Genomic DNA, 27,308 nt, shown 5'->3' on the forward strand with positions numbered 1-27,308 from the left:
TCCTCTCTGGACCTCAGGTCACCTACCTGGCAATGGATATACTAATACATACACCTCATCTGCTCCAAGTGGAGAATGGATCTGTCAGTGTATTTCTCAGAACAAGGATGAGCACCAGGGTGGGGAGGGTAATGCAGTTGACTCATGCACAAAACTTAAGCACGCACCAAAAACTAAAGATAGGCAGTTCTGATGCAATACTTAAAAAAAAAAAGAAAATTAATGCAAAAAATTCAAATAAAAACAGGATCAGCAATCCTGATCTTTTCCTTTTGCCTCTGGTGCCAGTATGGCTTGGCTTCACTGCACTGTTAAAATAGTACATTAAAATATTGTTTATCTTGATGACTGAGTTTTTGGGTGTGCCTTGCCTTCATCCTGGCCCTTCTGGGCACACAGGAAGTGCCATGCTATGGTGTAATTATTACATACAATATCTACTTTATATTATGTAAAACCTCCCTCTGGGTTGACAGGTTTCTCTTTGGTGGGATTTTTGGGCTGAAGTATACCTCTGGTGACTTCAGCTCTGAATTTGTCATCTAGAGAACATGGATAACTTACACTAAATGAAATGGAAATGCTAGAACCTTCTTGGGAAACTGTGGAGGAAGGTTTGTGTCAGGGACTTAGGGAGACTGGAATATGGTAGCAGGCTTATCTTCGCTGGACAATTGTCATTTAGGTGTCAATTGTCAAACTCACAGGACTTGCCCCTTTTACTATAAACTTCAAGGGAGGAGGATGTGTGTGTGGGAGGGGAAGGTTGGGGAAATTTAATACGAGCGAAGAGTAAAAATTTTTTAAAGTTTTATGATGAAAACATCCTGGTTTTGGTTTTGTGGCCTGAACCGGATGACCACTAGCCAGTGTCTGATTTAGGATATGACTCTCAGCAAACGGCAACTGCTGCTTATGACTGTTTTTCTCACTCCCTCGCCCTTAGGGGCTCCTCCCCCACGTGGGTGCAAAACGTTCTCTCCACGCTGGAGTCATTCCAAGCTCCCAATTCTCAGGACCCTTTCCGAAACTCCACTGTGGAAGACTAGGAGCACGCGCAGACTGATGCCCACTCCGGAAGCCCTGAATTCCGGGTCCAGCAGGCTAATCACTGCGGCTTCGTTTACCAGTAGTAAATACAGCAGCGTCCTCCGAGGGCAAAAATCCCCATCATGTGACAGCGCGCAGGCTCGCGTCAGGCTCAGCCCGCCTAGTTTTAGATTGACCAATGAACCAGAGGCAGGAGGCACCTCCTCTTTCCTCGCTCGACAAATAGCATCCAGGCGCCTCCAAGAGCATCCAATCATCGCTTAGGCCTCTCTTGAGTGAAAAGCCAGCGGCCCAGTGAGCGGAGCCGCAGTTGGACGCAGGAGGCAGGAAGCATGACCGCCCTTGTTGGAGCGCGCGACCGGTAACTGGAGTCGAGCTGCCTTCCTTGGAGCACGCGGAGGCGAACGGTAAGCCAGGTGAGCGGCGGGCCCAGAGCTCGGGGCAGCGGTGCGGAGACGCGGGACTTGAAGGCGAGCGGGCTAGGGGAGACGCTTGGGGTTGAGGAAAGGAGGAGGTGGGAGCTCGAGACAAGGGGGGGCGGGGCGGTTGGGGCGTCCGGCGCCCGCGGGGGCGGCCTTTGGGCACCGGAGCGCATGCGCAAGCGCAAGGGGCGGACTGACCGTTGGCGCCCTGGACCCGGGTTCAGCTTCCGGGAGGGGCTGTCATTGCGGTCGGCGGTTGGGCCCCGGCTTGATGAGAGAACCTGCCTGTTCTTGGAGACCCAAGGCTGCCCCGTGGGGAGAGGCCCGGGGAGTCGACGCCGGGGTTTGGGTCTGCGGTGGAAGAAGCCGGTGTTGGTGGACGTGACGGCCCTCTCTCGAGTCCCAGGGACTTCCCCTTCCCTCAGTATACTGTGTTCTTGTTGTGTAATTAAGGGATTCCTGGTTCCAGAGATTTATGGCCAAGAGGATGTCCCGGTCGGGAACAAACGCCTAGGTGGAAATCCTCTCTGGGGGCCTTCAGAGTGAATGGGTACCTGTGGGCATGTCTCAGTTGTCGCTTATCCCGTGTCGGCTTTCGAGTTGATTGGATCCTGGAGTTCCATCCCCGCCACCGCCCTGGGCGATTCAAACCGCATTAAGGTCCTCTATTGATCTTTGGAGCTGAAGATCCTTTGTAGTCATTGCCTAGAAAGTTTTGTGCCTCACACTCCATCTGTCCCCATCAAAACAAAACGGCTTCATTTGATCACTCATTTCTTTGAAATACACCATCTCCTCTTGGTCACCCAGATTTGAAGCTCAGAGTATATGGCTCTGGCTCTTCTCTGCCCAGGTATCTATGACCCAGGGGACGGCCCTACCCTGTGGGGTGTTCCACCCTCTTACCTGCTTAACGCCCTTGCCCTGATTGATTCTCTCTCATTTGGTAGCTGGTTTTTCTGCCGCTGGTCTCATTCCTCTATCTTCCACTCCAAGTCAATTGCTGTTGAGCAAGTCCTGATTGAGTCACTAGCTCAAAAACCTAATCAGCATTCCTTATTGCTTAACAAATTAAACATGAATGCCCTGGACCTGACCAGCCTCCCAGCTTTGTTTTCTGCTTTTTCTAGCCAGCCAACAAGTCAGCCAGTGATTCTCCATACTCTCCATTGACCAAAAGGGTCTGGAACTTTTAGAACTGGCCTTTCCTTGCTCCTGTTCTCTGCTGCCTGGGAAATGACCCTTTCCTGTTTTTGACAGTCTGAATCCTCAGGGCTGGTATCTGATTGCTTGTTTCAAGAATCAGATAAGGATAAGTGCTTACTTTTGCCCCTGAACTGCCTTGAAGCCCTGACTCTAGTTCCATTCATTCCACCTTTCCTGTTTAGTGCTTACCTGATGTGTGCTAGACTGAGTTTCAGGCTCTGGGGCTGGCATGACTTGGGGGGCAGGGCGGCATATATTTTACCTGGGGCCTGCAGGAAATGCCCTTCTGCAGCAACAGAGGCCTTAAAGAAGGGGGATTTCTGACTCTTGGGGGCAGCAGGAATAGCATGTGCAAAGGTACTGAGGACGGCAGCCAGTGAGTGAGGATGATGAGGTATGAGCATAGAGGTATCAGGTTTTTACAAGGGCCTGGTAAGCTGTGGTGCGGTCTTGAGTTTTATTCTGAGCACAGCAGTAGCCTCTGGAGGTTTTGAGCAGAGTAGTGATTCCTGGCCACTGCGGGGAGAGCAGACGGACAGGGGGTTGGAATGGAGACTAGGGAGACCAGTGAGGAGACTTGGCATAATCCAGGCAGAAGACGTTGCCAGATGTGCCCTCTGACTGACACTGGGTAAACTAACTGTGGTACACGCTCACGACAGAATATTGTGCAGCCACAGAAAGGAATGAGGTACTGTGCAAGGTGGATGACCCTTGAAAATGTTATACTGAGTTAAAGAAACCAGACACGTGGTCATGGGTTGTATGACTCTGTTATGTGAACTGTCCCCAAAGGGCAAATTCTTAGAAAAGAAAATAGATTAGTGGTTGCCAAAGGGGTTTGGGGTGAGGAAGGAGGAGGATAGCTAAAGGATTCAGTCTGGAGGTGATGAAGTGTTCTGAAATCGTGCTAATGATTGAGCACATCTATGACTATATACTGGAAACCATTGAGTGATTGTACATTTTAAGTAGCAAATGGTATATATAGCATGTGAATCTTTCAATAAAACTATTCTAACTTTAAAAAAGAAAGGTGAGGGTAGCTTGGGACCAGTGAAGTAGCAGTGGGGAGAGTGGCCTGATCCTTGTGGAATTTGTTGGTCGATTGGACCATGACAGAGACACAAAGAGACAGAGCCATTGAGGAAATGAAATTCACCTCTTCTGAGATGGGGGAAGGAAGTCTGTGGGGAGAAATGAGGGTTTTGCTTTGGGCATTTTGAGTTCAACTTCCAGCTGGGTAACTGAGGCTGGAGTAGAGGGAAATCATCTGATTGACACATGCAAATTTGAGAGAGGCCTCAGCATGGGGGTGGGTAAAGCCCTGGTCCTGGTGCAGAGAATGAGTGATGGGGCGGCCAGAAACTGGCCCGGTACCCTCTGCATCCATCTCAGGAAGAGAGGCTGATTCAGCACCTGTACTCCCAGACCGAGGCTGGGTGGGACAGGGAGGACACAGGACAGTATTCTCACCTTGCATCCCCCCTAGCCTACACCTGGAAGAGCTCTTTATGTATTGGATTAAATAAAGCCAGGAGTTGAGCAGGCTTTGTATTAATTCCATTTACTATCTCGGCTTCATTCTTATTGGCCCGGGCCCACAGGGAGGCCTTTTCATGAGAGTACTTAATTATTCCCCTGTGCAGACCACAAATAGCAGAGGAGCCCGGGCTGGGCAGACACTGTTCACTCACAATGTGAGATCTCTCCAGCATCCTGGCAGCTACATCGCCAGGTCTCAGGCATCCTACCCATGTAGGCCTGGTGGGTTCCCTGGGGAGTAACAGGGAAAGGGCTCCTTTAGACTCCTTGGTGTGAGGCCATTCATTAGAGCTGAGACCAGAGTGCTGAGGAGGCATTTGTGCGAAGACCTGGGAGCAGGGCGTCGTGGTGGTGGTGGCAGTGGGCTGCAAGAGCTGAGAGCTGGCTCAGTGAGTGAGCAGCCAGACACACCGGGGGTGGTTTGAAAGGGGTGGTGTGGCTTGAGGCAGACAGGCTGGGCCAATGAGGAGGAGGAGTCCGGGTTTCCCTCAGAGCAGGGGAGGGCCTGGAGCTGGAGGTACGTGTGCACATATGGGAGTGGGGAGACGGAGAGCTGGGGTGGCTTAAGGGAAGGTGGAGATGTGGCCATACAGCGGAGCTGGGAAGGGCTGCACGGAGGAGCTGATGGTCCTCTGCAGGAGTCATTGTGGGGGGCATGACAGGTGGCCTAGAGGATGGTCCCAGCCTAGCTTCCTCAGCTGGGTGGCTTTCTTTGCCACCTCAAGGACCCCCAGCACTTCACCCTTCGTAGCCCTGTGTCAGCAGCCCGCAGGCTGTGCGTGCATCCTCCGCCTTTCCCTGGCAGGCGGCAGGTGGGCGGGTTCCCCTTTTCTCATTTGCCTTGCCCTCCGTGCCCTCAGTGTCATGGCAGAACAGGATGTGGAGAGCGAACTTCTGGATTATGAGGAAGACGAAGAGCCCCAGGCCCCTCCAGAGAGCTCTCCAATTCCCCCCAAGAAAGACGTCAAGGGTTCCTACGTTTCCATCCACAGCTCTGGCTTCCGGGACTTTCTGCTGAGGCCAGAGCTTCTGAGGGCCATCGTGGACTGTGGTTTTGAGCACCCATCTGAGGGTATGCTTCCCTGGTCCCCCAGGCTGCCCACCGTGGTCCCCTGAGCCCTCTGCTGAGGAGCCCAGCAGGGAGCATCGGGGTCCCGTGACTCAGGCGTGCATTCTCCCTCAGTTCAGCACGAGTGCATTCCCCAGGCCATCCTGGGCATGGACATCCTGTGCCAGGCCAAGTCTGGGATGGGCAAGACAGCGGTGTTTGTGCTGGCCACCCTGCAGCAGATCGAGCCTATCAATGGACAGGTGGGTGTGCACCCCCACCCCCATCCCTCCGGCTCAGCTCCCTGAGGCGGTGTTCCCAGATTCTCTTTGTGGACTTTTAAAAACTTAAGTACGGTACTGTTATAATAAAATCTCCCCAAGGATAAGGCAAGAGAATGAAAAGTGCCTGTGTTTTGTTCTTCAGAGATACGGCTGTTACTTGGTCGTGTATTTGGATTGCCCAGAGGCAGGGTTGTGCTAAGCACTGTTTTGTTATCAATGCTGCTGCTGCCAGGCTCTGGCTGTCTTCTCCCAAAACGAACGTTGTATCCACTATCTTGGAAAAAAATCGAGGGGACTTCCGGTGTTCTGTCTTTGTCCCGCTGTGGTGCACATCCTTGGGCTGCATGTGGGCGCGTGAGCCCTCATTTTCTTGAGTAGACAGTGAAGGAGACAGTGTAATGAGAGGCCGCTGTGAGCTGCAGTGCTTGGCACTGAGGGCCTGAGGGCAGGATCAGCTCTCCTCCTGAGAGCCGGGCAGGGAGCAGAGACTCAGCAAGCTGTTAGCGTGGGGCCTGTCACCAGCTGGGCTAGGTGGGACAGTTACCTGGCCTCCTGTGGGTCCGAGCCAGTACCCATGGGAGGACCTAGGGCATGAGCAGCAGATGAAGGGCGGTGAGGAGGTGCAGGCATGTGGACTGGGCCTTCCGGTGGCTGGACATGCGGGGAGCCGCTTGGTGGGGCCTGATGGGCACGGGCCGCCCAGGGAGAGTGCTAGCAGGGCTCTAGCTGAGGAGGACTCGGATGCTGCCCTGAGTGCTCTTCCCACCTGCCTACAGGTGACAGTCCTCGTCATATGCCACACAAGGGAGCTGGCCTTCCAGATCAGCAAGGAGTATGAGCGCTTCTCCAAGTACATGCCCAGCGTCAAGGTGAGCCCCCTCAGCCAGGCCCCCCGTGGCCCTCTGCAGTCCCGCCAGCCTCGGTTCTGGCCCGCCCAGTGTTTACCAAGCTTGGCTGCAGTGGCCGCTTTTGAGGTTTGTGGTACTTTGTGCTCCTTGAAAGCCTGATGAATTATGCATGGTCCCCAGAGACCTGTGCCCGGTGCAGCCCTGGGGCTGCTCTTCACTGAGCCATGGCGAGGCTCTGAGGCCTTTGCCGGCGCCAGGCTGCGGTGCTGGGGGTTTGGAGCCCCGGCTAGGGGCCGTAAGTGTGAAGTGGTGTATAAGCCTTCAGCCCCTGGATGGATAAAAACAGCTTCCTCTCTATTCCCGTAGGTGTCTGTATTCTTCGGGGGTCTCTCCATCAAGAAGGATGAAGAAGTGTTGAAGAAGAACTGTCCCCACGTTGTGGTGGGCACACCAGGCCGGATCCTGGCACTTGGGCGGAACAGGAGCCTCAGCCTGAAGAATGTGAAGCACTTTGTGCTGGACGAGTGTGACAAGATGCTGGAGCAGCTGGGTGAGTGTCCTCATGGTGACTGGGGCTGCCGGAGGCCCACCCAGCTGTTCCCTCTCCTACCCATTGCAGCACCCCCACCCCAGAGCCAGGTGGGCCTGGACACGGCAGGTGGTTTACAGTTTCTGTACAGTGGGGTTATGTGGGTGGCCAGCACATAGATCTCCTGTAAACAAATTTTAGGGGCTGTTAAAACATTGGCAGGGTGACCTGCTCTTGAGCCCAAGCAGGTACCACAGGGCCCAAATGAGTTGTGTCCGGGCATGTGCAGATGCTAACCCTTGACCACCGTGGCCTTGCCGCCTATTTGTTGGGTTAGCTCTAGGCCCTGCCTGCCCTCATTGAGCCCTGACAGGGCTCGAGGGAGAAGGGGCTTGTGTCCCGGGAGGCGGCTGCAGCTCTCACCCCAGCAGCTGTCTCTGCCTCAGGCTCCCCTCCCTGAAGCATGGCTCGAGGCGTGCTGGCACGGCTGCTCCACGCTGGCAGCGTGTAAGTGGATTGCAGCCCCTCCCACGCCTGTGCTCACCCCCAGTCCAGCCCCTCAGGCACCTGGGACTCACCCCTCCCTCCACTCTGGCTCACACTGCCCTTGTCATATGGCTCCCTGGCACAGGTTGGGAGGGGCTGGGGCTGGTCTCGGGTGGGGGCTGTGTTCTGGCAGGCGCTCAAGCCTGTCTGTGTCTTGCCTTCCCATCCCAGATATGCGGCAGGACGTGCAGGCTATCTTCCACCTGACACCTCATGAGAAGCAGTGCATGATGTTCAGTGCCACACTGAGCAAGGATATCCGGCCTGTCTGCAGGAAGTTCATGCAAGACGTGAGTAGGATGGGATGCGGCCAAGACCTCAGTGCGTCCACTTGCCCTCCTGGGCCGAGGTCCTGAGTAGCTGCTGCTCCATGACAAGGATGCTGGGAGGCTGCAGAGCCCTCCTCCCTTCCGTCTTGTCTGCACCTGAGCTAGTCAGAACTTAGATCCACTTGTCAGGAGAGGCATTTCTGGGGTATGGCAGGCCCTCTGGGAAGCATTGCAGCATGGAGTCACCCCCTGGAAGGCTCTGGTGGGGTGTCCAGAAGTAAGCCCTGGCCACTCCTTCCTGCTCCCCTTCCTGCACAGCCCCTGGAGGTGTTTGTGGATGATGAGACCAAGCTCACTCTACATGGCCTGCAGCAGTACTACGTCAAGCTCAAAGACAGCGAGAAGAACCGCAAGCTCTTTGACCTCTTGGATGTTCTGGAGTTCAACCAGGTCTCACTTCCTGCTGGTGCCCGTCTTGGGTTCTGGGACTTCGGGAGGTGGGGACTCCGGTCCTGACTGCTGCTCATCCCCTTCCCCTGCCTGGCAGGTGCTGATCTTTGTGAAGTCTGTGCAGCGTTGCATGGCCCTGGCCCAGCTCCTAGTGGAGCAGAACTTCCCGGCTATCGCCATCCACAGGGGCATGGCCCAGGAGGAGCGGTGAGTGTCCGCTGCCCCGGCAGGCAAGGCCGGCCCCTCATGGGGACCACCGCCCAGGAGCCCTGTGTCTGACAGCCACCTCTTGTCCCTCCTGCACCCAGTCTGTCATGCTACCAGCAGTTCAAGGACTTCCAGCAGCGGATGCTGGTAGCCACAAATCTGTTTGGCCGAGGGATGGACATCGAGCGAGTCAACATTGTTTTCAACTATGACATGCCTGAGGACTCGGACACCTACCTTCACCGGGTGAGTGGCCCCACAGATGTGGGGTGGGTGGGGACCTGGCTCTGCTTGCTCTGAGGTCCCCAGGCTATGTCTGTGGCCTGACCCCTGCTCTTGTCTGCCTGTAGGTGGCCCGTGCAGGGCGCTTTGGCACTAAGGGCCTGGCCATCACTTTTGTGTCTGATGAAAATGATGCCAAAATCCTCAATGATGTTCAGGACCGGTTTGAAGTGAATGTGGCAGAACTTCCGGAGGAAATCGACATTTCCACCTACAGTAAGCGGCTGGGGCTGGGCTGGGGGGCCAGGGAGTCCGCACCCATGCCCACCCTCCCTGCTCACTGGCCTCTCTGTGTGTCTTTCAACAGTTGAACAGAGCCGGTAACCATGTGCCTGGCCGCCTGGAGCTGCCCTGCCTCTTAAGTGCTGCTTCCAAGTTTTCTAGGCAACAGTGGACCTTTTTATTGTTCAAAAGCTGTAGATTTATGTAAGAATAAATGTTTGTTATGGAAGCCTGGCTCCCATCCCACCTGTTTCTTAGTTGCCCTTCGGCATTTCACAGACACAAGGGGAATGACCAGTGAGCCCCCAGCCAGCTAGCCACCTTCTGTATCAGTGTGATATTTAATTTTAAGTGTCAACATCGAAAGGTTTATACAGATAAAAAAACATTACACAACATCCACACCCATCAAAACAGTGAGAACCCTCTGTCCCCAGGGCAGAGAGGCCTCTGTACCATGAGCCACAGGCAGTGTGGGACTTGGAGGGGCTCTGTCCTCCGCCCACCCCAGACCTCAGTCTTAGCTTAATGTGGAAATTGGTCCAAGTGAGCAATAAGCCCTTAGTCTGTCCAGGCCTCGTGTACCAGGGCAAGGGGCTCAGCCCCAGGCCAGCTTCTCCTCCACCCTGGGTCCCAGCTTGGGTGGAACCGAGAGGCAGCCAGAAGCAGGCCCAGCAGGTCCAACTCCACCCCGGCTCAGCGTCCTGGGTCAGTACCAGGCCGTAGCTGTCACCCTCTCTCCGTCTCGCACACCGCTGAGGCAGTTAGGCAGAAGGAGCAGAGTGGTGGGAGAGGAGACAGTCTTCAGCACGTGCAAAAGCTGCAGAGGCCATGGGTGCTGCCAGCATGGCCAGAACCTCTCCGTTACATGCCAGACTCTGAGGGCCTCAGGGTCTGGAGAGGAAAGGGCTCCATGAGAACTGAGCACAGACCCAGGGTGTCTCTTAGCCCTACATCCCCACCCCAGGCATGGCCCTTACCCGAGTCTGGTGACTGGTGCCAGATGTGGATGTGGCAAACTCTGAATACTTGTTCCCGGTGACCCTGGAGGCCCACTTCCAGTATTCCTCCCTTACCTGCAGGGCACCGGTGCCAGGTCAGGGAGGGGCAGCCCCCTTCCCCCACCAGCAAAACACTACACTGGCCCACAGCCCACCTTCTTGTTGAGCAGGCAATGTAGCACGAAGAGGAAGAGGCCCTGCAGGCAGTTGAGGATGGTGAAGGTGTAGGACAGTACCCAGCTGTGCGGGTCAAAGAGGAACAGGCCGAAGACCCAGGTGCAGCCCAGCACAAAGAGCTGGGCGATGGCGGTGATGGTCAGCACCCTGCAGGAAGAGGTTGGCTGTGGCGAGGGTACCTGCCTCGCCCACTCCTCCCCTCCCTGCCTGCCCCCTGCCCCTGCTCTCACCTGGCCTTCTTTAATTTCTTCATGTCTGGGTTGATCTCAGAGAACTTCTGAGTAAGCTTCCAGACAGTTGTCACAAAGATGACAGCATTGCACTGCGGTGGGGGGCGAGTGCACAGAATTCAGATTAGGGTTGTCCTTGGAACTAATTGGGGTGAGAGGTGGTTTCGTGGGGCTCAATGAGGGGCCATGCCCCTCAGGCTTTGAAGGGATCAGGTGGGGCACCTACCAAAACGATGAAGGTCACAGGTCCCAGGAAGCTCCAGAGGAAGCCACGGTCTGGGTCCAACCAGCAGCTGGGAGGAACGGCGGCGTGCCTGTCAGCGCCCGGTGTCCGGGAGGCTATCCCGGCACTGGGCGCGGTGCCGCCCCCCGGCCCTCCCCCGCCCCGCCGTCGCCCCTCCACCAGGCACTCACTAGAGGACGCGGCCGTAGCCCTGGCTGTTGACGGCCGCGGAGACAGCCACGATGAGCAGGGGCACGCCGTAGCCGATGAGGAAGAGCCAGAGCTTGCTCGGGCCTTGGCCCTGGAACACGCGCACCACGAGGAAGTAGAGCTCCACGCCCTCCAGGCTCATCCAGCAAAAGGCGGCCAGGAAGCAATAGTGCAGCAGCCCGGCCACCAGGCGGCACCGCAGCCCCACCTGATGGGCGGGGGCGGGTGAACGTTGGCGCGGGGCGGGGCCACGCGGCGCGACCGACCGTGCGGGGGGGCGAAGCTATAGGCCGCCCTTGAGTCCCCGGAGTGGGCGGGACCGTCGCTCCCCTGGACCTCGGTGGCGCGGCGCTCAGGTGACAGAGGGACCCCTCCCCAAGGGCTAGGGTCTCACCTGACCGCCTTCGTTCTCGATGCCCGCCAGGAAGATGGCAGAGCCCACGAAGAGGCAGATGCAGAGGTGCAGGTGCACGGTGGTGCGTGAGCCCTGGATGGGCCGTACCAGCAGGAAGGTGAGAATACACAGCAGCAGGCACACCAGCGACAGCGCCAGTCCTACCTTGGTGATCAGGGCCAGCTTCGGGTCCTGGATGCGGGATGGGGTGGGTGGGGCTCCATGACCCGTCGGCCTCCCTGATCCACTAGGGACCTGGCCTGCAGGACTCTGGTCAGGCAGCTCACCCCTGCACCTCCTCTGCCTTCAACATCTGATCTATACGCTATGGCTCTCATCCTAAATAACCCCCCAAAACGTACACCAATAGACGCAGCAGGGCTCCAGGGGTCCTCCTGATGGGCCTCTGCACTAGATGCTCAGACTGCTCTCCAGAGATGGTCCCATCTCCCACCCCTCCTACACCTGGCCACACATATCAGCTCATGGAAACCCCACACTTTTGTCTCCCCTACTGCACCTGGCCTGTTCCAGTTATCCACATGGCCCAACTTATCTGTGGCCACATACAGAAAGCTGGGCTCCCTCAGGAGCTTTTCACAGTATTTAACAACTGGTTGGAGGTGCGCAGCCAGAGGGGCACTTAGGGGAGCAGCACCTTCAGTGGCAAGCCACACTCTTTAGTTGCTGGATCACGGGGAGGCCTGGGGGTACCAGGGAAGGGCTGGGGTGTGTGGCAGGATCCACCTAGGTTGGCAGCTACAGAACAAGTTGGGTCACACTATGGAAAACCATCTGACTGTCTCTTTTAAGCCAACCATGCCACCTGTGGGCTCCTGAGGGGAGCGCCAGGGTGGCTCACCTGCACATTGTAGTGTGCCATGAGGATGGCAAAGCTGCTTAGATGACTGCACTGGCAGGTGGTGCTGCCGTTCTGGGTGCCAAGTGTCTGGCAGCCCGTGGTGGCCCAGTGGCCGCCTCTGTCGTTGTTACTCTTCCAGAAGGCACAGATCAGCTCCTGCCGTGGCCCCAGTGTCTCTTGCTGTAGGTGAGGCTGGGGAGTGGGTGGTGATCAGAGAGGTTAGCCTGGAACCCATATTAGTCAGATGAGAACCCCAGGAGGGCTGCTTTTCACAAGTATTTACTGAATACCTTACTGTGTGCCAGGCTGGGGGACACAGCAGTGCACAGGGCAGAGACAAGTTCCCGCCTTTTAGGGCTGGCATGCAGTGGGGGAGTGTTTACAGATTGTAACTTTAAATAAGGAGGTCAGGAAAGGCCTGACAGAGAAGGTGACATTTGAAGAAAGACTGGAGACAGGTGAAAGGATTGTGTCACCTGAAGGAAATGTGTCCCAGGCAGAGGGCACAGCAAATGCAAAGGCCCTAAGGTGCCTTCAAGGAGGGAGCAAAGTGGGCACAGGTAGGGAAATGAAGGCTGCAGAGGGGCCGCTGTGACCTTGGCTGTGGGGTGAGCCATAGGGCTGAGGCCCCTGCCCCACCCGAGGACTCACAAGGTGGGAGAAGGCGAAGGTGATGGGTGAGTTGAGTTTGCTTGTGTTTGTGTTGCTCAGAAAGACCGAGTTGACAGCAGAGAGGAGCCTGAGCTGGGCACCATGGACGGGACTCTGGTGGGTCTCCTCCAGCTGGACTTGCTTCTTGGGGTCTAGCTCCAAGGAGGCGTTGGCCAGCAATTTCTGCATGTTCTGGCTGGAGAGGATGCCCACCACCGTGGGGTCTGTGGGACGACATGGTGGCTGCCTTCTCCTGCCCTCTCTCTTCCTACACCCTGTCCTCCCCTCTCAGATCGCTCATCCAGGCTCGCCAGGCCACTGCCATGCCTGGAGTCCCTGGTGAGCCATCCATTTCCAGGTGTTACATACTCTGAATCTCACCCCTAGCCACTTCCTGCTTCTCTCTCCCCCATGTCCCTTCCGGATCCCTGCTGTTACCTGAGTCATTGGCTGCAGCTGCCATGGCCCAGGCCATCTGCATCCGGGCATGCCTCTGGCCCATGGTGAGGTTGCCTTTCCCTTGATCCTTTATCATCAGGGACAGCTCTGGAGGGAGAGGGGCAGCGATTGGGGATTCCAGGTGCAGGATGGGGCCCAGGGCTGGGGCAGGATGAGGCCTCACCTGTGTCTGAAAGGGACCGGTAGGTGAAAGAGTCTCCAGGCATGGCCTTGGCCAGGGTCCTCAGGACTTGTTCGAGGCCCGAGAGCAGGTGAGTGGCAGCATGGTGCCGATCAGACAGGACGAGGGCCTCCATGTCCCCAGGGACTTCCATCAGCTTGTCCACTGACCCGATGAGTTTCTAGGGGTCATGGATGACAGCTGCTGGCTCATTGCACCACAAGGGCTGACCCGGGGACCCTGATCTCAGCCCCACCTCTGTGGGCCATCCATACACTCTCCTGGGATTCCCTGGGTCCTGCCCTTACCTTGATGGTGTTCTTGGCCAAAGCTACCGTGAAGTCTCTGCTGAGATCCTGGACTTCTTTAAAGAAACGAGAGAGACGCTGGAAAAGGGAGAGATGAGATCAGAGGGCCTTGAGGATGGTCGTGGGGAGGTTGGGGAAATTGGTGAACAGAGAAGGATGCATGGAAGGGTTTCCTGACTCTTCGTCCCTGCTAGGGCCACTCACCTCGCTCTTGATACCAGAGGGCATGGTCCAGGCGGGGAAGGACATCTCTGCAGAGACAGAGTGGAGCTTCGTTAGGTGGGGTGATATCTGCGTGTGTGTTGGGGGTGAGGCCTGGGGCCAGGCCAGCTACCTTCACAGGTGGTGTTCGTTTGCTTGTTTTGGAATCCAGGTTTGGGCTGCCAGCCTCGGCGGCAGTGGCACGTGTATGAGCCCACAGTGTTGGCACAGATGGTGGAGTTGTGGCACTTATGCTGCCCGGCGATGCACTCGTCCATATCTGGGGACACAGGAAAGGGGTCAGGTCTCTTTGCTCTCCAGTCCTGCTTCCTTTTCCCGTATCAGTGTCCCCTCTAACAGGAGGTGATGCCATCTGGTGGCCCCACCTCCCTGAGTGATAGATGCCAAAGTTGTGGAAGTGTGCAGAGTCTGCCGCACAGCACATGAGCCCTGTGCACACATACAGGTTGTGAAATACTGAAATACCTTTGCTCCAATTAGTAACAGCTGCTGCCTGGGGTCCCCAAGGAGCCTCCCCCTTGGTACCCCAGGTCCTTCTCCAGAACCCCCTAGATCTTCTCCCACTAGCCTCAGCCTGGCATGGCAGGGCACCCCAGCATTCATCCTGCTTGGTTTGTGTGGGTGCCATTGAATATGTGGTCGGATGTTTTGAGTGTGGGTCTCTGGGGGGTGCAGAATCTGAGCTCTGGACCTTCGCAGATGGTGGTGTTTGGGCCATGGGGGGACCCAGGAACTGGCTTCCAGCCAGGGCGGCAGCGGCACTCATAGCTCCCAACGATGTTGAAACAGTGGGTGGAGTCGTGGCATGGGTTTTGCCCTGAGGTACATTCATTCACATCTGAGGACAAAGCCAGAGGGTCAGCCTCCCCTCCGCTCACTGCACCCACTCCTCGGTGCCCGGCACCAAGGACCCCGTGTTATTGCACAGGCCACCACCTGGTGACCTTCAGCTTCAACCTCAAAGCACCTTAAGGTGGCCTCCCTGCAAGATGGGCATGGCGGGGACTGGGTTTACAGGTGGGGAAACCATGGGGGAAACTGAGTCATGGGGGTTGTATTATTTCCTTTCCAGGGATTCTTGCCTGCTCTCTTTCAAGCTCTGGCACACATTCCTTTCTGGGAACTGTAAGTGACTCGTCTCTCAGCTCCCACGTGACAGATGAGCAAGGGGCGAGGTCTGGGGATGCTCACCAGGAAGGGCCCTGCCACCTCCTGTTCTGTGGAGGGACCGTCCAAGACCACGAATCCCGGGGCAGGGCCTGGCAGGCCCTTGGTGCTGCGGGGCCCTGAGGATCTTCTCCCTCCTCCTGTGGAGGGCGCATCTGCCTCGGCCCCTTCCCCAGCTCCAGAGCAGCCTCACAGCGTCGTCTGGGGCCTGTACCTGTGCACAGCCTCGGGTCCTCCGGACTGAGCTCCAAGCCAGGCGGGCATTGGCAGGAGTAGCTGCCCTGGCTGTTGATGCAGATTCCGCGGCTTCTGCAGACCCTGGGTTTCAGCTGACATTCGTCCACGTCTGCAAGGGGAAGGAGAGGGTGATGGATGCGTGCAGCCGCGGGCAGCCTTCAGGGCTGCGGGTCAGCATGTCTCCTGGTGCAGAGGCGTCTAGAAGGCCCCTCTGTTTCCTTCCCAGTGAGTGGGTGCCCTTCTTTTCTAATTCACATGGAGGCATCCCGTGGGGGAGCGGGGTGGTCCTGACACGCTGTTGTCTGGATGTGGCCACAAGAGGCCCAAGTCCTCCCCATCTGCCAGCTCTGACTTCCCGGGCAGCTCCCGGCTGGGGCAGGGACATCACGGCCACCCGGGTCCCAGCCTGCCCACTTGAACAAAGGGGCCTTCCTGGGAACCAAGTGCAGGGAAATGTCTTCCCGAGCAGGACCGTCCTGGCTTGCGGTGATGGCCTTTGTCCTGCCTTCCCAGGGACTCGCCTGGGTTCTTGGAATCCAGTGACCCTGGCCAGACGGTGCTTGCCCATCTGCGCCGACTCTGAGACTCCAGCTCCATGGAGGTGGACCAAGACTCACCCCTGAGCCAGGCCCTTCCAGGCTGAGGCTTGCGGGTAGGGGCAGGGAGGGTAGGATGGTGCCGGACAGGCCAGGGCCACCCAGACAGTAGGCACCGGGCTGTGGTGGACAGTGGGGTCTGATGTCCAGCCAGGCAGCCTTGGAGCAGCAAAGGTGCCTTTTCTGACCCCCACGAAGGCTTCCCTGTACTGGCAGGAAGTGGCGAGGATCCACATGGGAGTGGGGCTGGCAGTGGGTGAGGGCTGTGTGGCTGGAGGGGGGAGCAGGGGCTGATGGGCGAGGGTGGCTGCCCTTCGCCTCCGACCAGGGACACAGACCTGTGGGCCCCACTGAGCAGGGCTCAGCCTCCACCTTCTGTTGCTGAGAGGGCTTGTTCCCCGTGGGACCTGGGCGGACCTCAAGAGAGGACCAGGCCTGGGGCAGTGGCACCAGATGGCGGCCTTTTGTTGTCTGGTCCAGCCTCTTGGTTCACCCATCTCTCCGAGTGTGTATGGGGAGTTGATGCCACCCTACCCATGCCTGACACAGCGTCCTCCATGTCCCAGTCATCCAAGCTGCTCTCAGAGCCGTGAACCAAAATTACAGGGTAGGTCAGGGCAGAGCCTTGCATGGGAAAATGGACAGAGGCTGAGAGGCCGAGAAGAGGGTCAGGAGGCAGCTTCTCCAGGATGGGTTGCTCGCTAGGGCCAGGGCTGGCTGGGGACAGTGGGCCTGCCCTCCTCCCACATTTCCAGACAAGGTCCCTGAGTCCCTCATGACCTGTGTGGTTCTGGTCTCATCCGGGCAGTCACTGGTGACGGCAAAGACGACAAATACTTTCCTGGAATACACCTCACTGCGAGCTCGTGAACTGTCTTGATGCTACCTGCCGCTTCTGTTTTATGCAAAGAGGATGCCAGGTGGGCAGAGGGGACGCTCCAAACATCCAGAAGTGACCCTCTACAGAGGGTTCTGAGCCTTGGTGTTCAGTGAGGATGGGGAGACCAGTGGGAAGGTGCCCAGGACATCCTCTGATGCCCATAGAAAGTGGGGTGAGGAGCCCAGGGAGTAACCTGGGTGCCTGCCTGTGATCCAGCTGCCAAGACAGTGGTGGATGTGTCCTCAGTGTGGCAAAGGCTGGAATGGTGGGGGGTGGGGCAGCACAGATGGCCCAGCTGAGCCTGTCACAGAGCTAGATCTTCAGGTGGCAGGGCTTGGTCCAAACCAGTAGGCTGCTCTCTCCCCATCAATCACCTTGACATCTGCAGGGGTCTCGCTTTTGTGCATCCGTGTCTCTGCCCAGCCACTGTATTGGGTCTCCTTCTCTCAGCTCTGGCTTGTGTCTAACCAGTGGCACATCAGTAACCACAACCACCACCTGTGGGTTCACACCAGTGAGTGGGAGGCATCCCGCAGTCCAGGTACACTGAGTGGGATCCATGACCACCATGTGCAGTTGTACAGGCTGCTCACTGCGCAAGGGTATCCAGCTAAGAAGGCACGTGGTGGCTGAAATGCAGCTGAAATCCAGCCAACTCAACTCCCCAGCATGCTGTGTTCATTTGGAGTTGAAGGACTTTTTTCCAGTTCACAGGAAGGCTCTGTCCTCTGGCCAGGCCACATTTGGGGCACAACTTCCACCCACAGGGACCCTTGTGGACCAGCAGAGAGGAAGGAGAGGGCTGAGACCAAGGTTGCAGGCCCTCTTCTTCACAGTAGGGCAGGCCTAGGCCCTCCTCAGGGCCCTCTGGACCCTGGCTCCGCCTCCTCACCTCCCCTTTGCTCACCTCCTCTCTCTTCTTTCCCGGCAAGCCATGGCTCCTATCCCCCCACTGCTGGTCCCATCTTCCCCCAGAGGTTATCGGAGGCCCCGTCCCCTGCCTGCCTGCTCTCCATGGAAAAGGGACAAGGCCTGACAATGCGTGGAGGCCCCATTCCTCCTGGGCCTGAACTGTGCTGTCATCAGGCAAGTGCATGCCAACATGGCAAAGGATGTGCTGCGATAAGGGGATGGGTTGGGGCAGCTGCTCTCCGGGTGCCCAGCTTGGGGCACGGTTCCCAGGGACACCCATCCTGGAGAGGGTGCTTTATATCACAATGATTATCATCAGGAAACCCAACGGCCATCACTGTTCCGTGCTTTGTGATCTCATGTACCTTCCCAGCAACTGTATGAGGTAAGCACCATGCCGTGCCCTTTATACAGATGGGTAAACTGAGGCACAGGGTGGTGAAATTACTTGCCCAAGGTCCCACTGTGAACAAAAGGGAAAGCAATTTTTGTTCTTATCTGTTAAAGTTAGGGACTCTAATAAAAAACAAAGCGAAACAGAAGGAACAAAACAGCAGTAAAAAACAAAACAAAAAACAACAGCAGTAGACTCCCAGACAGAGAAGGACTAGTGGTTACCAAGGGGGAGGGGCTGGAGTGGGGGGGACGGGGAAGGGAATAAAGGGGCACAATAATGCGCAGTCACAATATAGGTTGGTCACTTGGATGGTCGCGGAGAATACAGTGAGTAATTCTGTAACATTTCACTACGCTGATAGATAGTGACCGCACTAGAGGGGACGAGGAGGCAGTAATATGGGCAGCTGTTGTGTGGTATATCTGAAACCAACACAGGATCGTATATCAATGACACTTCAATAAAAAAAGATGATAGGGACTCTTTAAAAAAACAGGCACAAAAATAATTACACAGTTCGCACACAAAATGATTACACTTCGCTCGTTAACGGAGATTTCTGAATGAGTATCCTGGCTAATGCCACATGCGCGGCTATCAGTGGCAAAGCGAGGGTTTGTGCTCCTGACCCTCATGTCACCCTGCCTCTCTGTGCTGGTGAGGTGGGCACAGGCACCCGTTGTCTCGACTCAGAACCTGGGTGCTGCACCTGTCACCATGGCCCTGCTGCCAGATGCTGCAGGAAAGGATCTGGTGTTTCCAAACCTCGTGGACGAGGAGCTGGAAGGTGTGGGGTGCTCATTACCTTGACATGTGTTCTCACTTGCATTCCTGAACGCGGCTGCCCCAGAAGCCAGCGCATATCCTGGGCTGCACGTGCAGAAGTAGCTCCCCTCTGTGTTCTGGCAGTCTGCGAATTTTCCACAGGACGTGGGCGAGGGTGGTCCACACTCATTGATGTCTAGAATTTAATAGGATAAAGGGTCACCTCTCAAAAGCATGAGTTCCCTCAGAGCAGAGATTCACATCCCCTATCTTGGCTCCCCAGCATGGGACCTGAGGCTTAATCAGTGTCTTTTTGGAAAGAATTAACCTCTTTGGCTATATTGTAGAGGCTGGGCTGAAGCTGGAGCGAGCCATTCCTGAAGCTCACACAATCAGCTCTGCTCCTCTCTGCCCTCTGGCTGCCAGCCTGGATTTGGACACAGTATGGAGTGCTGAGAGAGGGGGTGGGTGGAAGCTTTGCATCCCCTGCTCCTGTTCTGGGAGGACAAACTGAGGCACACTCTCCAAAAGTTTGTTTCTTATTTTCCACATTTATCTTTCCCTTTCTTTTTTCTCTGTTCTTGGTGATAGTCCCGAGGGCGAAGGCTGAGGCCCCAGCCATGCGCTCCACCCACAGGCATTGGGCTGTGCCCCACCGCCTCGCACCACCATCTCTGCATGCCCCCACCCCCCCAAGCCTCTGTACCATCACAGCTCTCCAAGAGGCTGGTGAAGATCTCCCCAAACGAGGAACTGAATCCCGGATTGCAGCGACAGGCGGTGGCATTGACACATACGGAGTTCAGAGGGCACCAGCGAGCACAGGCTGTGGGGGCAGAGGCTGTGGGGATGGAGATCATGGTCAGAGATGAGGGCTGAAGCCAGGGGCTGGGGACGGGGCAGGGTCACCTCCAGACAGGGAGGGGCTGGGGAGAGGCTAGCCTGGCTTTCCACCTGCATCAGGCTTCTGTCTGGGCTGAGGGGTGCGGGGTGGGGGCCCAGGACCCTTTACCCCAGTTCTGGCTGTGGACCATGTCACTCCCAGCTGACTCACCCGAGCTCCAGAATCCAGCTTCTAACAGAGTCAGCAAGACACACAGCGCTGAAACAGAGAGAGGGGAGGTCGGGGGTTGCCGAAGCAGGAAGGAGCCCCAGTGGTGACACATCTGAGGGTAGGAGGCTGTGGACCCTTCCCAGGCTTGGGCTCTGTCCCCAGCCACCTGGGGATGGATTTGGGACTGAGGGATGGGGCAAGGGCCTAAGCCCAGAGGGGGTCTTGGTTCCTGCTGACCTGTGGGCAGCAGGTCAGTAAACAGACTGGAGCCAGGCGGCCCTGGTTCAAATCCCAGACTTTGGTGAGGTCACTCTTCTCTCAGTGCCTCAGTGTCCCCTTTCTGTAGAATGGGAACTAGGATAATGGACCCCACATCCTCACACATTCCCGTGAGGACTAGGCATGTGAATCCTGCCTGGTGTGTCCACCTGCCTCTCAGTGTCCTTATATAGAAATGAAGAGGTTGGACAGGAGTTCCATTAACCCCACCACCCACCCGAATCGACCCCTGCTTCCAGGACACAGTTGCCTGCACACCACACCTACAACATTGGTCGGCCTGGACCACCAGCTTGGGACCTAGCGGTGACACTGCGGACCAGGCGCCCCATGTGTAGGAAGACACTGTGGACACCATGGTGGGGTGGTGCCAAACGGGCCCTCCTCCGCTGCTGTTCCTGCTGCTCAGGGGTGCCCCACTCCCAGGACATGTCTTTGAGGGTTCTCCTCAAATCAGCAGGGACTCCAGACATGGGGAGCTCCTTGCCATTCACCAGAGAAAGATGGACAAGGAGACAGAGAGGGAAAGAAAATAGAGAAGGAGGCAGACGCACAGGGAGATGGAGAGAGGAGCAAAGTTTCTGAAACCAGTGGTAAGAGAGACAGATGGAGAACTCAGGAAGAGAGAGACAGATGGAGAGGTGGGGCGGAGAGAAACAGAGATGGAGAGCAAGATAGAGAAAAAAATCAGAGTGATTGGCAACACAGAGGGGAAGGGGAAGGCGTGGGGAGAGCTTGGGGGAGATGCCCGGTCTCTCCCTGCTCATCCGGGCATTCAGGGAGACACCACAGCCCCTGAGGGTCCAGGGAGACCCAAAGTCGGGTGGTGGGTGGAGGGCTGGGGGCTGGGAGGGAGGACAGGCGTGAGTCACTTCCTGGGCCAAGGGGAAGGAATGACTCATGCCCTCTGCGGCCTCTGGATGGGGCTCCCAGGGGATTCTGGGGCCCTCACTGTGAGCACAGCTTGAGGTGCTGTGGGGCGTGCAGCCTGGAGGGCACCCAGACCACTCAGCCCCTGAGTCCAGACTGGGCACCCTGAAGGCCAGCTCCTCTCCCTGGAGCCCGCCCAGCTGGGCTAAACGGACGCTGGAACGCCCTTCCTCTCTCTGAACTGAGGATTCCTCTATTCCTCCTCGCCAGCCACAGGGCTTGGTTAGTTCCACCCTTGGCCAGGGCTCAGTTCCTCTTTGCAGGACAGACAGCAAAATGACCTTCCCTGGCAGAACAGGCCCCAGGCTGATTCGTCCTCAGCTCCCAAAGCCCCAGATAGCAACTGTCATGCTCAGAGTAGCCCGAGAGACAGAGGCCCCGTTAGCGTCCATTCTAAGATGGGTAAACTGAGGCTTGGAAACCAGAACAGTCTCAGGAAGAATCTTGGGAACACAGGGAGCTAAAGAAGGTGGAATGGAGGGGTCTAATTTTCCCCGGCCCTGCGGGGAGGGGCAGACTCCTTCATGCCTACCCCCTCTGCCGGGGCTGGGCTGGGCTCCCCTCCCTCCCCGCCCACGGAGGCTGCTGGCCCGGCTTGCTCCATCTGGGGCCTTGGAAGTCAACCAAACAGGAGCTGCTCTTTTGCTCCCTGTCCCATCTGGCTTGCATTCCCCATGCCAAGCCCCAGCAACCAGATTCTTGCTCAGGAACCCTGGGATGGGAGAGGGGCAGTCACCCTCTCCTTGATCCTCCTGCCAAGGACCCCCCACCCCCCGGCCCATCCCTTAGGCCCACTAGTGTCCTACCCAGAGGGAAATAGTAATAGGAAGGTGAGGTAAAATTGCAATATTTCCCAGGCTAAGAACATGCGTCCTCCCAGAGCTACAGAAGGAAATAATGATAATAGTTTGCTTAATACTTACTGCGAACCAGTAATAGTTTGTGTACAAACACATACAACCCTTAACCCAACTCTATTAAGTGGAGACAGATTTTTTCCCCTTTTTATCGATGTATGGAGGCTCAGGGGCTCTGTGACTTGGCCCCAGTGATGCACGGGCCCCCGTTTGGACTCCTGTCTCCTGATCTGAGCGGGGGTAGGGTGGGGGCACTGCACTCAGGCCTGCACGCCGGGCCAGCCCAGGGCTTCCCCATCCCGTGGCTGGGGGAAAACTCCAGATGACACCCCAAATGCCATTTCTTCACTCTCTGTTGCCTGGTTGCTAAGGCAACCAGTGGCCTGATAACCGTTAGAGCCACCCTGGGTGGGGCGGGAAGGGAGTCCCGGGGAAGTCACAGCGAAAGTCAAGTTTAAACCAGCAGCGGGCAGCTGGCAGGATCCCTTCAACTCACAGAGTAGACCTGGGCCCGGGTCTGAAGTGGGGGAAGAATGGCAGTTTCTGGGGTCCCCATACCTCAGAGAAGGGGTGGGGGAGAGGGGTGACATGGGGTCCCGGCTCCCAGCTCCTGACACCCCTTGCCCTATGTTAAGAGCAGCTGCCTGTGGGGTACCAGCACTCATTTCTTGCCCCCTCACTTCCCCCATGCCTCAGTTTCTCCTCTTAGGGAGCTCCTCCAAAGTATCCCCAGTAGAGAGCTCAGAGAGCTCCTGGGAGTGGGCGCGTGCTCTCAGGGAACCTTGGGGAGTCCTGCCAGGGCATGGGGGTGCCCGGGCACTGCCAGCCCCTCTCCTCATGTGCCCGCGGTGCCTGCCTTACCATGTGGCTTCCTCTGCCGCAGGCCTCAGAGCTGCCAGCCGCACCTCCCACTTCTTCACAGGGAATGTGGTGGCTGCGGTGCCAAGGGGTGCTGCCCGGGACTCCTTCCCTCTTGGCGGGGCCCCAGAATGCTCACCAAGATGGACAAGGGATCTGCCGCAGTAGGGGCCTCCCATGGCGTGAGCCACTGCCAGGAGAAGTCGAAGAGGGGCCCGGCCGTCCAGCCGAAGAGGGGCCGTCCGTCCAAGCTCTCCGGGCGGGGCAGCTGCGCGGGTGTCCCAAGGCCGGCCGGGCTTTATGAAGGGGGGGCGGGGGCAGCCGCGGGTCCAGGGCCCTCCCCGGAACTGGCGGGCAGCTGAAAACCAACAGGAAAGTGCAGTGAAAACACAGACCCGCGGGGGAGTGTGCACACACACACACACACACACACACACACACACACACACACACACACACACACACACAGACACACACACACGCGGGGGGTTGTGCACGCGCGCGCGCTCACACACACACGCCCTGCTCTGAGATCCTCCACTATCTGAACATCTGACGACCTCCTGGCCCCTTGCGCACGGGCGCCTGTATCCCAGGGGAAACCGGGGCGGCAGGGGCACTTTGGCTCTTCAGGGAGGGTCATGTCAGAAGTAGCTTGGGGCCCCCACTTGGGGGACCACGCTGTGAGCACTGCCTTGGCACGCCCGTGCCAGCATCTGTGTGTCCCTGATGTCTTCCCAGGGGAGGAGGCTGGAGCACAGCGACACTAGATTCCAAACAGGGCTGGCAGAGCACAAAGGAGCCCTTCACGGACGCCAGACAGGCACCAAGAGGAGAAACTTCGGGTCGTGGGTGCCTGTGCCTGCAGCTGGCCAGAATCTGCCTTGCACCTGGTGGGAACCTTACATTTCAGGGGCTGGTGAGCACCCTGTTAAAAAGAGAATCACATGATAGGAGAGCTGTTTCCTTTTCAAAAAAGTCACATGACTGGCTTGCCTTCTCCAGCCATCTAATAATTTTTAGAAGCTCTATTATTCATGAAGTGCTTAATCTGAGCCAGGCCTGATTCTCCTAGAATGATCTATTTATGGATTTTAGCTCATTTACTCCACAAGACACCTGCTAGGCAGGTGCTGCTGTGAGTTCCGTTTTGCAGAGGGGCCAGGCTGCTGAGACACGGCCAACAGGTGACTGAGCCGCGGTCCACGATCCACAGGCAAGCCCAGTCCCGGGTGCCCCCCGTGAGAGAGAAGGGCCTGGAGGAAATCTCTCGTGGGTGCTAACGTGCCTTTGGCACCTTGATGGCTCTGAGGTTTAGCGAGACACCTGGCTTTATGTTTCTCCTGATATTATTTGTTTTTCAGTTTATTGATTCTTCGGGGCAACAAGAAGTGTTTTCAAGTTAGGACGTCAAAACAAAATCTTCTTCTTAAATGAAAGGGTTCAAGGAGGCAAAAAAGTAAATAAAGATAATTTAGAATACACTATCGTTGAAAGAGGGACGATCGTGGTAATGGAAAAAAAAGGTCACAGAAGGCCGAAGGCAGCAGCATTATCTGAGGGACAACGGGGCACCCCCACCCCCGGAATTAACCCCTTCCTGCCCACCACCCGTCCCTTTGACCTGGACAGTGTCCGGGAAAACTTCTGCCAGGGGGCCTAGGGGGCTCGTGGGAGGAAGCTGGGAGGAGAGGAAGCCAGACCAGGTCTGGGGCAGATTTTTGGCTTTTTCTCCCCTAGGAAAGCTGGACACCCCGCAGCTTGACATCCTGACCAGCCCGCAGGTTAAACACCTGGTCCCTGGAGAAGCGGGGCGTGGAGATTCCAACCTGGGAGACCCAGGAGGCGCTGCCCCGCTGTATCTTTAGGTCTCTCCTCCCTGGGATGTGTCTTGGGCTCTTGGAAAGGGTATGGCCTCCCCCGGGACTCAGTTTTCTAGTCCGGTGAATGGGATTAACGTGCCTGCCCACTGGCTTCAAAGCCCAGGGTGAGGAAGGAATGGGGTAATATAGAAAAGGCTCTGAGATGTTTGCTGGAAGCTTGGGGAAGACCCAAAGGGAGCTTCAGCTTCATCACCACCACTGCTGCCCCCGCCGCGGCCACCGTAACCCAGCCATCTGCAAGGCCTGTGGCTCTGCCTTCAGTCGGACTGAGAATCCTGCCCCTGCTCCTCCTCATAGTCTCCTGCTTTGTTCCAGCCCCTGCCCCCACACCCACTCTGTGCCGTCACAGTGCCCTAAGGGCACCTGTGAGCACCTGAGTCAGACTGTGTCCCATTTCTGCTCAAGAGCCCTTCCCAGAAGGCTCCCACCTCTCTCAGACTAAAACCCCAGGTCCTCCAGCATTGGTACATAAGATCCTGCACGTTCTACCCTGTCCCCTCCCTGCCCTCCATCCTCTTGCTCGCACTTGATCACTTGGCTGCAGTTTTCCTTGTGGCACAGTGTGACCTCCTTTGCACCAGCTGTTGTCTCTGCCTGGAGCACTCTTACTGCAGGTAGCACCATGTTTCCCTCCCTCCTCCCCTTCATCTTTGCTCAAACATTCCCTTATCTACGCAACCATGTCCCAAATGTCATCTTCCCCCATCCCCAGCTACCTCTACCTTCTCCATTCTCTGTAGCATTTCGCCATCCCTGCAGCATGGAATCTACCTACTACCTTGTTTGCGGTGTGTCCCCCACCCCCCACTAGACTGTCAGCCCAGAGGGCAGTGCTTTGGACCATTTGTGTCTCTGTAGTGCTGACACAGAGCCTGCCCAGTAAGGCTCCAAAATGAGTAATAATAACACACACACACACACACACACACACACACACACACACACACACACACACACACACACACACACACACACACACACCTGTTGCAGCAACCCCACACACCTCTCCCCACCTCCCACTGAAGGAAACCCCTTTCAGACTTCCTGATCTGGCTCCTGCTGAGATGTCGACATTGTTCCCTCTCCTTCCCTCTGCCCTGAAGACCCAGCCCCACTGACACATTTGGCCACCCCTGGACAATCTCGTGAGCCCTGTTCCACACAGAGGGAGGCAGGGACGTGGGTCCCCATTGGCAGATGGGAAACTGGCACTTGGGGGTCGGGCTACTGGTCAACAATTCCTCAGCTAGAAGTGGCTGGGCTGGGATTATTCAACCAAAAGTAATTATAGCACTATTATATTATATTATTATTTTTGTTATTATAACTACAAAAGTAACAAATCATCAGGGTGGGTGACAGTACTCATCCGGCACTGACTGTATGCCTGGCCCTCTTCTAAGCACTTCACAGGGAGCAGAGCCACTTTATCTTCCCAGGAGCCCTAGAAGGCTGTGATTTCCATTTGACAGATGGGGAAACTGAGGCACAGAGTGGTGAAATGACTTGCACAGTAACAGGGCAACCACATCTCATATCAGAGGTCCTGGGAAGACCCTGTCTTCCCCTTTGGGACCATGTGGCCTCAAGCAGGTGGAGTGACCTCCCTGGGCCGCAGCTTCTCTGCGACATGCTTGGAACCTTGATGATCATAAGGGAATAAACAAATTGCAGGGGTGCAGCTCGGCATGGATGCCCGGGGAATAGCAGTGGCTGTTAGAATGGGCCTCTTCTCTTCACTGCCCTCTGCAGTGGAAAGGGAGATAGGGGGACTCCGAAGTCCTGGCACCCCACTTCTTGTGCCACCAGCCCATACCCAGCACCCACAAAAGCCTGGGCTGAGGCGGGGGGTCAGATGGGGTCTCTGGGTGGAGGGGGTCATAACAGGAAGCCCCCTGCCTGGGAGACAATGGCAGAGGAAGGGGCCGGGCCAGCCCCCACGCAGATGAGTCCAGCTGCCGGCTCCAGGAGGGCGGCACAGCTATTGTGAGGCCAGACAGCTGTCCCTGAGCCAGGAAGCCTCCGAGAGCCAGGGAAGAAATGGGAGGCTGCTGGCCGGCCCTGACCCCAACCCGGGGCAGGCCCAACAACGGGCCCTTTGTCTCCTCCTGCAGGCCGGACACCTGGATTCCCCCAAGGCCAGGCCCCCAGAGTCCACCTGACCAGGGGCTCCTGGTGCAGCCTCTGCCCAGCCGCAGCTGGCAGCCTCCTCACCCACCCTCGCCCCACCCAGCCCAGCCTGGGGAGTTGGGAGGCAGCCGCTGAGCTGGGCCATATTTATAGTTGCCTAGCACTGCTGAGCAAACTCCTAAATATAGAAGCCACGCTATTTGGGACCTTGGCCCTGGGGCAGAGTGGGGGTGGGGGCACACTGAATGTGTGTCTCCCTGGTCTGGGCCACAAGACTGCCTGGGCCTCTCAGTCTCCCTGGGCTGGGGCTGTGGAGGGGGGCAGCGTGTCTGCTCGAAGAGGGGTACAGAGAGAGAGAGACGTGGTGGATGCGCCCAAAGCCGGTGAGAGTCGAGTGCAAGAGGCTCTGATGCCTGTGTGGGGCACGCTGTGGACCCAGCAGGAGGAGTGGGCCACGCACTTGTTCCCGGGGCCCCAGCACCCTGTTCCCCTACCTTCCTCGCCCCAATACCCACTGTGGTAAGAAAAGTGGGTTGAGTTGTCACCTCAGTGTTCTTT

The 27,308-nt window shown here is 57.0% G+C and overlaps 2 protein-coding genes across 8 annotated transcripts; one reads left to right on the plus strand and one right to left on the minus strand.

The window, feature by feature from the left end:
- Positions 1-1,115: 1,115 nt before the first annotated feature.
- On the plus strand, positions 1,116-9,137 carry DDX39A (DExD-box helicase 39A). 4 transcript variants are annotated; one of them, XM_017645725.3, is made up of 11 exons: positions 1,116-1,457; positions 5,084-5,295; positions 5,407-5,534; positions 6,332-6,424; positions 6,770-6,953; positions 7,650-7,768; positions 8,066-8,197; positions 8,295-8,404; positions 8,506-8,650; positions 8,755-8,902; positions 8,994-9,137. In XM_017645725.3, exons 2-11 carry the CDS (start codon positions 5,088-5,090, stop codon positions 9,008-9,010), a joined length of 1,284 nt encoding a protein of 427 aa, XP_017501214.1. In that variant the 5' UTR covers positions 1,116-1,457; positions 5,084-5,087; the 3' UTR covers positions 9,011-9,137. The 4 variants fall into 4 exon arrangements, with proteins under 4 accessions (XP_017501214.1, XP_017501213.1, XP_073076153.1 ...); XM_017645724.3 differs by having other exon boundaries at positions 1,117-1,466; XM_073220052.1 differs by lacking the exon at positions 5,084-5,295 and having other exon boundaries at positions 1,117-1,466.
- Positions 9,138-9,226: 89 nt separating this feature from the next.
- Positions 9,227-23,355, minus strand: ADGRE5 (adhesion G protein-coupled receptor E5). 4 transcript variants are annotated; one of them, XM_037018823.2, is made up of 21 exons: positions 23,249-23,355; positions 22,877-23,095; positions 19,814-19,861; positions 19,466-19,600; positions 18,800-18,955; positions 15,187-15,318; positions 14,497-14,643; positions 13,918-14,064; positions 13,788-13,834; positions 13,584-13,661; positions 13,279-13,456; positions 13,095-13,202; positions 12,657-12,880; positions 12,006-12,197; positions 11,144-11,335; positions 10,731-10,957; positions 10,543-10,609; positions 10,317-10,408; positions 10,065-10,233; positions 9,889-9,984; positions 9,227-9,802 (listed from the first exon to the last, which is right to left on the minus strand). In XM_037018823.2, exons 2-21 carry the CDS (start codon positions 22,914-22,916, stop codon positions 9,773-9,775), a joined length of 2,505 nt encoding a protein of 834 aa, XP_036874718.2. In that variant the 5' UTR covers positions 22,917-23,095; positions 23,249-23,355; the 3' UTR covers positions 9,227-9,772. The 4 variants fall into 4 exon arrangements, with proteins under 4 accessions (XP_036874718.2, XP_036874714.2, XP_036874716.2 ...); XM_037018819.2 differs by lacking the exons at positions 14,497-14,643; positions 23,249-23,355 and having other exon boundaries at positions 22,877-23,124; XM_037018821.2 differs by lacking the exons at positions 14,497-14,643; positions 15,187-15,318; positions 23,249-23,355 and having other exon boundaries at positions 22,877-23,124.
- Between the last annotated feature and the right edge of the window lie 3,953 nt (positions 23,356-27,308).

This window comes from Manis javanica, chromosome 13 (assembly GCF_040802235.1).
Source record: "Manis javanica isolate MJ-LG chromosome 13, MJ_LKY, whole genome shotgun sequence".
Taxonomy (NCBI): domain Eukaryota; kingdom Metazoa; phylum Chordata; class Mammalia; order Pholidota; family Manidae; genus Manis; species Manis javanica.

Bases quoted from the DNA above. Each gene is read 5' to 3' on its own strand.
- DDX39A (XM_017645725.3), top strand. From the start codon at position 5,088: ATGGCAGAACAGGATGTGGAGAGCGAACTTCTGGATTATGAGGAAGAC. The intron at 6,425-6,769 runs GTGAGCCCCCTC...CTATTCCCGTAG, and splicing joins AGTACATGCCCAGCGTCAAG to GTGTCTGTATTCTTCGGGGG. The intron at 8,198-8,294 runs GTCTCACTTCCT...CCTGCCTGGCAG, and splicing joins ATGTTCTGGAGTTCAACCAG to GTGCTGATCTTTGTGAAGTC.
- ADGRE5 (XM_037018823.2), bottom strand. From the start codon at position 22,916: ATGGGAGGCCCCTACTGCGGCAGATCCCTTGTCCATCTTG. The intron at 14,644-15,186 runs GTACAGGCCCCA...CTTTGTCCTCAG, and splicing joins GGACCCGAGGCTGTGCACAG to ATGTGAATGAATGTACCTCA. The intron at 9,803-9,888 runs GTAAGGGCCATG...TTTCCTCTCCAG, and splicing joins GCACCAGTCACCAGACTCGG to ACCCTGAGGCCCTCAGAGTC.